Source organism: Rhinolophus sinicus, chromosome 3 (genome assembly GCF_057876585.1).
Source record: "Rhinolophus sinicus isolate RSI-liver-muscle chromosome 3, RSI-T2T, whole genome shotgun sequence".
NCBI classification, from domain to species: domain Eukaryota; kingdom Metazoa; phylum Chordata; class Mammalia; order Chiroptera; family Rhinolophidae; genus Rhinolophus; species Rhinolophus sinicus.
The window spans coordinates 174,461,132-174,471,186 of record NC_142503.1 but is presented as its reverse complement, the minus strand read 5'-3'; the positions used below and the strand labels follow the sequence as shown (position 1 = coordinate 174,471,186).

The following is a 10,055-nucleotide window of genomic DNA, read 5'->3' as shown; positions in this document are numbered from 1 at the left end:
GGGGGGAGGGGTCTCAAAATAATACTCATTAAGTGGCACTAATTGGTTTTAAGAAGCCCTAAAATGTTGCATAAAGCACTAGTCACACATCTGCCTGTCTCAAACCTATTTGAATGTTCTTAGTTTTCCTTAGAAAAAAAAAAAACATCATAGTTTGGATCAGAAGCCATTATTTCAACGTAATTATTCACTATCAAATTTGTTTACTTCTCACGGTCCCCTTGAGAAGCAAACAAACCAAGCTATTCCTTCATTCTACCCAGTTAAGAAATTGTTATATATATAACATATATATGTATGTATATATGTACATATATAATTATACATTTATAAATTATGAATTTCTCTTTCATCCTCTAAGCAAACCAACCAACACCCTTGAGTGTCCACCAGGAGGCGCCGGGGGTGTAGAAAGACTAGCGGTACCTTCACGGTTGGAGAGGCAGCGATGGATGCAGCACTGATGGAACCCGGCTTCCTTTTTTAAGAATCAGTGAGAGGGAAGGGAGCAGAGCTGCGTTATTTTAGGGAAACGTTGTCGCCCTCCCCCTCCCGTGTGTAGGTAGCGTCTGGGGTGTGTGCGGACCCCATGGAGAGACGCTGGCGGTGGCTGAGGTGGCAGCTGGGGCTCCAATCGCGGATGCAGTCGGCAGTAACCCGACCCCGCCGGCGCGGGGACTGAAGAGGCGCAGAGTAAAGCCGCGAGCTGCGAACAAAAGCCCTCGGCGCGGGGCCCGAGCCCCGGACGTGCGGTAAGTGAAGCCGCCCGGGGACCCGGAGCGGCCAGCACTCGCGAGGCCAGGCTATCCCAGGAGTCCACCTCGCTGGGATACGGCTGAGGGACTCGGAGGGCATCTGGGGGCAGGTGTCCGAGCCTAAACTGGGGTGGATGGTGCCTTTAGCGCATCAGATTTGGAGGGGAGCTGGTGCATCTGGAAGGAGGACCCAGGCAATTTCTCCATCCCGGGCAAAAACGGGGCAGGTGTGGGGGTGGGATGAGGTGGGCACAGCGCCTAGCAAGCCATACACAAAAGGCAGGAGCAAGATCCATCACCCCTCCCGGAGAGGCCTTTTGGGATTGAGGCATTTCTCTCAGTCCTTCCATCACCCCGTGCTTGGGTCTCTGGCAGAGAGCAATCAGCCATAACTTCTTCCCTAGGCAAATGGGGACCTCGTAGCAATGCCCTTTTGATGAATAGGCCTCTTCCCTTTTTGTTCCTGCAAAGCCGCATCCCCTGTTGCCCGCCTAAGCTACAAACAAATACCCTAATCCTCCCGGGAATCCTCCAGCGCCTCTCTGGCCGGCTACTGCCCTGCACCTCGATCTTTTCATCTTAACTTGCAGCAGTACGGAGATGCATCCAGAGGGCCAGACGCCCTGGGGAGCTTGACCAAGGCCTCTGCCCCGTACTCCGGGGCTCAGGGAGATGGAGACTGCTCTCCGTGCACCAGGACCGGCACCCGCCTGGGTTTCCTGGGCATCGGTATTATGATTTACGTTCCACCTGGGCCTCTGAGCCTAATCCCAAAGCGGATTAAGATGGATGGGGTGGATATGAAGGGGGTGGGGGGAACTGTTCTCAAATGTATCCCATGATGTCCCTCTCTTGTCTTCCGCAGAGACTCCACAAAAGGACAGGGCTCAGTCATGGTGGACCCCATTCCTGAAGAGGAGAAGGCAGGAGCCGAGCCCGGAGGCTCAGGAGGAGGAAATGGAGCAGCCGCATCCGTGCCCCCTGACGCCCAGGGCGCCCAGCAGCCCGCAGCCTCTTCGGCCTCGGCCTCCGCGTCGGTGCCCTGCAAGGCTGAAGTCCCGTGCGCCGCAGAAGGCGGGCGGCGGGAGCAGTCCCCGCTCCTGCACCTCGACCTCTTCAACTTCGACTGTCCGGAGGCCGAGGGCAGCCGATACGTGCTGACCAGCCCCCGCTCGCTCGAGGCCTGCGCCCGCTGCGCGGTCAAACCAGTAGAGCTGCTGCCACGGGCCCTGGCGGACCTGGTGCGTGAGGCCCCAGGCCGCTCCATGCGAGTGGCCACCGGCCTGTATGAGGCGTACGAGGCGGAGCGGCGTGCTAAGCTCCAGCAGTGCCGGGCCGAGCGCGAGCGCATCGTGCGCGAGGAGAAGCGGCGCCTCTTCACGCCGTTGGGCCCCGCGCCTGCCGCGGCCTCGGCCCCCAGCGCCGGCAGCAGCAGCAGCTGCAGCAGCGCCAGCCTCCCGGCCTCGCCCGCGCCGCGTGCGGCCCGCAAGGCCTCCTCCAGTCCGTCCCCGGCCCGGACCCAACCTCTGCCCGCGGGTTCTCGGGCGGGCAGGAAGAGCCACTCACTAGATTCCTTGTCCCGCCGACGTGAGGGCGCCCTCAGCTCCGAGTCGGGCGCGTCGTCGTCGTCCTACAGTGGGGAGAGCCTGCGGGAGCTGCGTTGGCCGCAGAGGGTCTCGGCCAGGAACAGCTGCCCCGCGGGGTCTTTGTCCTCCGCCCCCAACCCTCTGGGCCGCCCGTCCGCCCTGGCCCTGGTGCCGCTCACCGCCCGCAGCTTCAGCCTCGGCGACTTGAGCCACTCGCCGCAGACGGCCCAGCACGTGGAGCGCATCGTGCGCCAAGTGCGCGCTGAGCGGGGCCTGAGAGGAGTACCCGAGCGCGACCGGAAGATCGCGGCGCTGATGCTGGCGCGGCACCAGGAAGAGCGCCTGTTGCTGGAGCAGCGCGCAGCGGCCCACGGCCAGTGGGAGCAGCAGCGCCTTTGCGCTGAGCAGCGACGCGAGCGCGACGAACGCGAGAAGCGGCGAGCCCTGGAGCAAGGCCGCCGGGCCTGGGCTGCGCAGGTGGAGGAGCGGCGCGGCCGCCGGGGCCGCGAGGAGCGGGAGGCGGCGCGGCGGCGGCAGCGGCAGTGCGAGCTCAGCGAGGAACGGAGGCGGGAGCTGGCCGATCGCCAGGGCCTACTCCGGCGGGAGCGAGCGGAACGCTCCGCTCGGGAGGACCGGCTGCGCAAGCTGCAGCAGGAGCAGAACCTGAAGCAACGGGAGGAGGGCCTGAAGGAAGGGCGCGAGCGGGCCGAGCAGGTCCGCAAGGAGCGCGCCCAGCGCGCAGCCCGCACCAAGCAACGGCAGGAGGGCCAGCTGCAGCGGGAAAAGCGGGAGCTGAGCCGGGCGGAGCAGGCGCGTCACCAGGTGTTCCTGCAAGGCCGGGCCCGGCAGGAGCACGAGGAGCGCGAGGGCCTGCGGAGCTCCCTGGAGGCCAGCTTGGGCCGCGCGCAGGAGAACTACGAACAGTTGGTGGAGCAGCGCACCCGAGAGCTGCGGGAGCGGGCCCGGAGGGAGGAGCTGCAGGGCCGGAGGGCCAAGGAGACGGCCGAGCGCAAAGATCGCGAGCATCAGGCGCACCTGGAGGCACTGGCCCGGGCAGGGCAGCGGCGGCTGCAGCACGCGACGCAGGCGGCCGAGGAGGCTGTGCAACAGAAGGCGCGGCGCGTGGGTCAGAGCCGGTCGGAAAAGGAGCGGGCCCAGCGCGCCAACAAGGAGAAGGTGGAGAGGGACGAAGACTGTCGCCGGCGGGAGCTACTCCAAGCTATCGGGCGCAAGCTGGAGCGCAGCGAGCAGCTATCGCGTGAGCGGCGAACGGCACTGGAAAGCGCTCGCTCCACAGCCCGGGCCTCCTTCCACGTGCGCGAGAAAGTGCGCGAGGAAACCAACACGCGCTCCTTCGACCGCATGGTACGGGAGGCCCAGCTGCATGCCAGCCTGGACCGCAAATGACGGCGCCCTGGGCTGGCTAGACTGCCATGCTCAGCCCCGTGGGGCCTCCCGTGGCCAGTTTGACCAGACTGTGGGAGTCCCCGGTGGGGGCACAGCACAGTGACCTCTCCAATCCGACCTCTACACCATGAACAATGAGGCAATGGGAGGACCGACATGCAAGACCTGTCAGTCCGCTGCCTTTGTTCTAAAAAACTGACTTCCTATAGAAATGACAGCACAATCTTTGACCACATCCACCCTTGGTCGCTCCCGCACCGGCCCTTCCCAAGCTGCCCTGTGTGTCTTTTGGGTTGGAATAGAAAGCCGTGAGAAAGGGGCTGGGTCGGGCCTGGGGAGAGAGCCCCCACGGGAGAGAATGCAGGGGTAATTGTGTCCCCTTCTGCAGCAATCACCCTAGGCACCTTTCATATATTGGTATGTGAGAGGACTGCGATTACTGCAGCTGAGGAGGCATTTTCCTAGCTCACCTCCATCTTTTAAAATACGGCAAGTTGCACAAAGCGCTAGGCTTCACAACAAAGCACAGGTCTTCCAAGGTGTTAGGCCACACCCAAGTGACCCAAAAAGCTTTTGATTTTTGTATGCTTGACTTTAATCTGCCACTTGAGCAAATTCTGGTCTTAGTCCTGATAGTTTTTTCATTGATTCCCTTAGGTTTTCTAGTTAGACAATCATCTGCAAATAATGATTAATTTGTGTCTTTTTTTTTTTTTCTCTCTCTCCTATTCTTCCAAGTGACACAAGAAATTAGTTGGTTTGGTGATGCTGTTTAGCTTCAGTGGAATCCCCCAGCCTCTGAGGGAGGTGGGTTCCTTAGGCAGCAGCTTTCCACCGGATTAAGCATTCTTGCAGGGTAGTTTCAGGAGGAGGCAGTGTATGATGCCCACCTCCCACTGTGGAGCCCACTCTTCACGGACAGCAGCCATGCCTTAAGAAGCAGAGCTACCTTATGTGCCTGCCCAGGCCAATCCTGCCTAAATCTTCAGCCCTGGATGCAGTCCCAAGGGTGGGCCCTAGGGAGTTTGGATTTCCTCTGTGAAGGAATCGTCACAGTGGCTCTGAGGACAGTTGACTGTGGTGGCTGAAGAGCTGGAATTGCCTCTTTGCTGTTGAGAGTTGTGCTCACTATTGTTGGCAGTGTATCTGTTCTTCCGCCTCTCCCCAATGTGAGGAAAAAGATAATCTCTCCCTTCAATGCCCTCTCACCTAGGACTGAAAGTATTTAATCAGTCTCTCTGTGCCTCACCTTTCCCATTGGCCAGATGGGGCTGTTGGTACTCTTCTCCTGGTACCTCAAGGTCTCCCGGATCCAAAGCACCACCTCAGTATTATGTGTTGGTCTTCTTTGTGCCTTTCTTGACCTGGAGTTGGGAGGCAGGAGGGCTGCTATTGGCCTAGTTTGTTTCTGGGAATATGGATTCCTAGCATTGGAAGGAACAGTGCTCACAGCCAGATGGTCATTTTGCCTCTGGGGGGAAATACTAATATTTGCAAGACCAGGCCACTCCCTGGTCCAAAAAGTCCTGTTCTGTTGTCATCTGGAAAGTTTAACCCCTAGAGTATTTCTCTTCCATGAAGCCAAAGTCAGCCCCCAGCTGTGTCCACCCACTGACTCTGCCTTCACCAGGGAAGGTGGGAAGTAAAACATTACTTCTTACATTAAATCAAGATCAGGAAATGAAAGTTACCAAAAAAATCAGCGTCGAGAACTACTACATATTATACATAGTTCATGTATATTCTGCTGGACAGAATTATTTCTAAAGTGTCTGATGTTACACACATGCACACAGTCTGTCAGTACCCCCCTTATCACGTGCCAACAGGTATAGGAGTATTGTGTAGAAGGAAGCAGTGCTTGGGTGTTGTGAAACTAGGAACTGTGCCAGGGTTTATTTCTTGAGTGGGTGAATTGTTTCCTCAAATTTTCTTGTCAGTAACCAAGTTGTCTATGAGCTGTAATAATTGGCATTGTGAGTCAGGGGCATTTAACTAAAATGTTAATGTCATACTTGGTTCTTACCTTGTGGTTCTTGATTTGCTAGAGGGCTTTTGAAACCTTAATAGAAAATGTGACCTAAAACTACTTACTTCCAAAGTAGGTACATTCACATGAGAAGGACACAATCTGGGGTTTTTGGATAAGGCACTGAAAGATACATAGGGGATCTTACCTGGCCCTTTATTCAGTTTGTTTTCTGACTTACTGAGTGACTTCAGGTAGATTAGCTCTTTGTGCCTTGGTTTCATGGTCAAAGGGATGGTGACCTTTGCCCTCCCTCTCACACAAGCACTGTGAGGAATGAGTCAGAATCTAAGTGGTGCTCTCAGTACTATGACTTTGGAAATGCCGGTGCAGTTGCTGTAAACAGGGCGGATCATGTGTCTGTACTGTACCCAGAGAGCGTAATGTACTGTCATGGCCTACTGCAGAAAGGAATGGTCTCCAAAAGCATGTTGCAGATCACAGTGATCTGCATATTTACATCACATGTGATGCAAATGCCCAGGCTTGAATGTCACCAAATAATGCACTCAGAGAAAAGCACTGTGTAAAGGAAAAAACTTTTGGATAAAAAACAACAACTATATAGCTAAGTAGAATTAAAGCAAACACAGAAGCCAAACCTAGTAATAGAAAGAATGGTTCTTCCAAATTTCAGACCATCCCCTATAAAACAGACCCATCTCTATATCCTAGGATAAGTGGTCATGTTGCTTTTTAAGGAGGAGCAATTTCCAAGATCCTTTGTTGGGCCCTTTATTTATAGTACGTATTCTCTTTGAAATGATGCCAGAGAGGATAAGCGTTTCTTATTCTGAAATGTGGCAAGAGAACGTTGGAGGCAGGGATGATTGTGAAGAATTGCTTATGATGCGAACATTCTAATAAGTGCCCAGAATTTTCCTCAGAGCACCATGCTGAAAGTTCTTACTATCCGACGAAACTGCAGCCTTGAAGTGGCCCCAGACCTTCACATTTACCCTCCTGGAACATTCCTTGCTCAGGAAAGAGAGAACATGAAGTGTGATGAGGAGGAATGAAAAAGGTTGGAAGAAGCTTTAGTTTGGTTCATTACCAAGGAGACAAGCAGGTCAAAGCCATTTCACTGGTGAAGCTAGCCCAGTGTCCTGCTCAGGCAATGACCAATGCTTACACCACATCTGGACAGGAAGATGGAAGTTTCCTTTTGGAAGCACATGGACTGTGAGTCTTCAATGGGAGTAGTAAGCAGGATTTGCCAAAGGTGAAGAGTCTGTGGGTTGAAAGGCATATGAGAATGTAGCTTGTGTTCAGGCTGTTCTGTAATGCCCATCACTTATCATTCCCCCTCCTTTAAAAAGGCCATTGAAACCGAGGGTGACTGACTCTACATAAGGCCCTGTATCTTGTTTAACATCCATTCCCCTGTAGCCCATGGTTTAACACCTCACAAAGGGTAAGCACATAAACACTGGGTGGGGAGAGGGTTAGTCAATGGATGGCTGATGGACAAATGAGTGGTGACCAGGGGAAATCTGTGTAAAATAGATTGGGCAGGCCTCCATTCATTCAATAAATTTGTAATGAGCACCTGCTATGTGCCAGGTGCTGCTCTTGGTGCTGGAGAGACAGTTTCTCTGATTACTGACCCTAGGGACCATTTATGCTCCATTTATGTCATGAGCAGGCACCTGTATTTCCCCATTGAGTTTAACTACCTCCCCACCCTGCTATCCATCCACAGGAAGACCTGATGGCCCTTCAAGCACTAATTTCAAGCCTTCTCAGTTTCCTGGGGACACGCCATCCACCAGCCAACCATCATCTAGTCACTGTTGTTCTCCTTCCCTCAGAGGAGCCTTGATTAATCAGGTCAAATTCATAAGGTCGTGTAGTTAATCACTTTTAAATTACAGTAAAAAGAGAGAAATTAATTACCTTCAAGGGCATTGATCTGTGTTGCCTTTAGCAGAGGCAGCATAAATAATGATCATGGTCCTAGAGAACTGAGCCGCAGGCCATGCAGAGTCCCAGATCACCAAAATGGGACCGGGTCCATCATTCAACTGTTCTTGCTGAGACAAGAAACTCAACATTTCAGAAGCATTTGTTTTAAAGTCCTCACAAAAAAAGAGATTTCTGATCAATACTAAATCAATGAGAACGTTTAGTGATCCAGAACATCCCACTGCTTAAAACTTCCTGGTAATTGAGGTAACCCATAGGTTGCTGTGTAGACTGGCCTTTTCTCCACCATGTAACTGCATCTCCACCCTGCATGTCCCACAGAAACATTTGACAGTGGAACATAAGGAAACCTGGCATTTCTTGACACAGTGTGCCTGGATAGGGGCTTCCAGGAGCCCAGCAGACAACTCTCAGTTGTAGAAATGTTTAGTTTAGGCCTTATATGTGACACATAAGGAGTGTTTTGGGAGTCTCATGCAGCACCTGCAGTATTACACATGATCACACGCTTTGGTTACATGACTTTACAGAAGAGCATCTTGTCTGCTCACACGTGTGCTCTGTCCCATGAAGCTCTGATGCACTCTCCACATGCGCCTCCTCCCAGCCCATGCATCCCCCACGTGTCCCAGGCCTTCATCCTGTCCCTGGTGCTGCTCTGGCTTCCCAGAGGTCAGCATTGGGACAGAGGGTGGAGTTAGTAGCAGACATTAAGATATAGAAGGGCAGGGTGATTTCATTCTGAGGAACACTGGTAATCATTGTTTGCAATGTTGCTGCTTCCTGATTCATCAAATATCGTCATGTCTCACATAAGCACAAAAACCTAGTCCAACGCGATTTTTAAATTAGCTTCCATTTTGAACTATTCCTGCCTTTCTTCCTCTCCACTAGTTTAGTATTGATGGCATGTTTTTGTGTCAGACACTTGCACAATTCACAGGACTGTCAGAAAGATGATCTATATCTACTCCTGTGTTTTTGAGTGTGCACGCACATGTACACACATGTACACGCATGTACACACATGTACGTGCATGTACACACACATGCACACACACAGTCCCAGCATCAGCGTTCTTGCAGAGGCAGAGAACTTGTAGCCATCTTTTTCCTCCAGGGAATGGTAAGCTCTGGGAAAATGGAGCTGCCCCTTTTGTGGGCGTCCATTGATTCCACCTACCCCCAGCTCCAAGACTGCTTCAGGCTCTAACCCGTAAGCATGGTGTCCATATTTCCCAAATGCATCATTGAGCCACGTGGGTGACAAAGGCTTTTCATGCGGCCACTACACTTCTTCCTTCTCCTCAGTGTGAGAGACTGACTGGGCACTAGAATTTGGATGCCAAAAGTTGACATTCAGAATATCTCAGTGTGACAGAATGACTGATATCTACAAAGTTTTGAAAATCCAGTCCATGTGGTTACCATGCCTTCAAGGCAAAGCGTTGGGCAAAAGAACAAGTGTCTTGACTTATTCAAACTATTACCTACTGTTCCACATGCTCCTCTTGTCATCTGTCAAATGGGGACAATAAATCCTAGTTGGTAGGGAGTTTTTAAATGAGTAATGTTTGGTAAGCAGCACCATCCCTGGCAGATAGAACTCAATTTGTGGATACCGTTATTCTGAACTTGGGAGGGCGGTAAAGGAAGGAATGGGGTAGGTTGAACTTCAGCCAGGTGGTCCTGGTGGATGCCAGGCTTGGATGGCAGCCCTTTGCGCATGTCTATCCCTTGCTGTGCGACAATTCCCCAGTCATTCCAAAAGAAGGGGCTCTGGAATAATGGGCCTCCAGGAATGTGCAGTAGTCTGTGGCTGGGGGAAGAGGAAGGGAGTACCTTAGTTACCAAATGTTTGGCAATAAAATTGATATCTGATGATAATTTTTGAAATTTTATTTTAAGACTTCCTAAAGGATGTTTATACTGACAGGATGTTTTAAAATGTGTGTCTTTCTTGGGGAAAAGGGTGGGTTTCTGTCCAGCGAGACCCAAATTCTTTGAAAGCATCTTTAACAGAAACAAGTAGGAAAGGTTGTAGGAGAAACACTGTTCTAGGGGGTCTGATACCACAGGATGTGGCACGGGGCAGGAAGTCTGGGACGTGCAGCCCTCTCTGCTGTGGCCACATGGGAATGAGAAAGAGGGTCTCGCACAAGCCCAACCTGGAGGAGTGCTTTTTCTGAGAAGGCTCAGAAAAAGCCCCGGCCTCCTTTCCTGCCACCCCCACCCCCAGCCATGCAGACAGCGGCATGGAGGTTAGCTGCAGGAATGGCTTTAGAGAAGTCCATTCCCCACTCTGGACATATATCAATGTACAGAGGTGCTGTGCAGGCAGACTGGCCCATG

At 52.7% G+C, this 10,055-nt stretch overlaps 1 protein-coding gene across 2 annotated transcripts; it reads left to right on the top strand.

Annotated features, from left to right (window-relative positions):
- Positions 1 to 360: 360 nt before the first annotated feature.
- Positions 361 to 9,590, top strand: CCDC177 (coiled-coil domain containing 177). Of its 2 annotated transcripts, none has more exons than XM_019733692.3 (2): positions 361 to 752; positions 1,621 to 9,590. In XM_019733692.3, the coding sequence occupies exon 2, from the start codon at positions 1,649 to 1,651 to the stop codon at positions 3,746 to 3,748; it is 2,100 nt and encodes a 699-aa protein (XP_019589251.3). In that variant the 5' UTR covers positions 361 to 752; positions 1,621 to 1,648; the 3' UTR covers positions 3,749 to 9,590. The 2 variants fall into 2 exon arrangements, with proteins under 2 accessions (XP_019589251.3, XP_019589252.3); XM_019733693.3 differs by lacking the exon at positions 361 to 752 and adding an exon at positions 1,103 to 1,484.
- The last annotated feature ends 465 nt before the right edge of the window (positions 9,591 to 10,055 follow it).

Excerpts from the sequence above, each read along its gene's own strand:
- CCDC177 (XM_019733692.3), top strand. The coding sequence starts at position 1,649 with ATGGTGGACCCCATTCCTGAAGAGGAGAAGGCAGGAGCCGAGCCCGGA.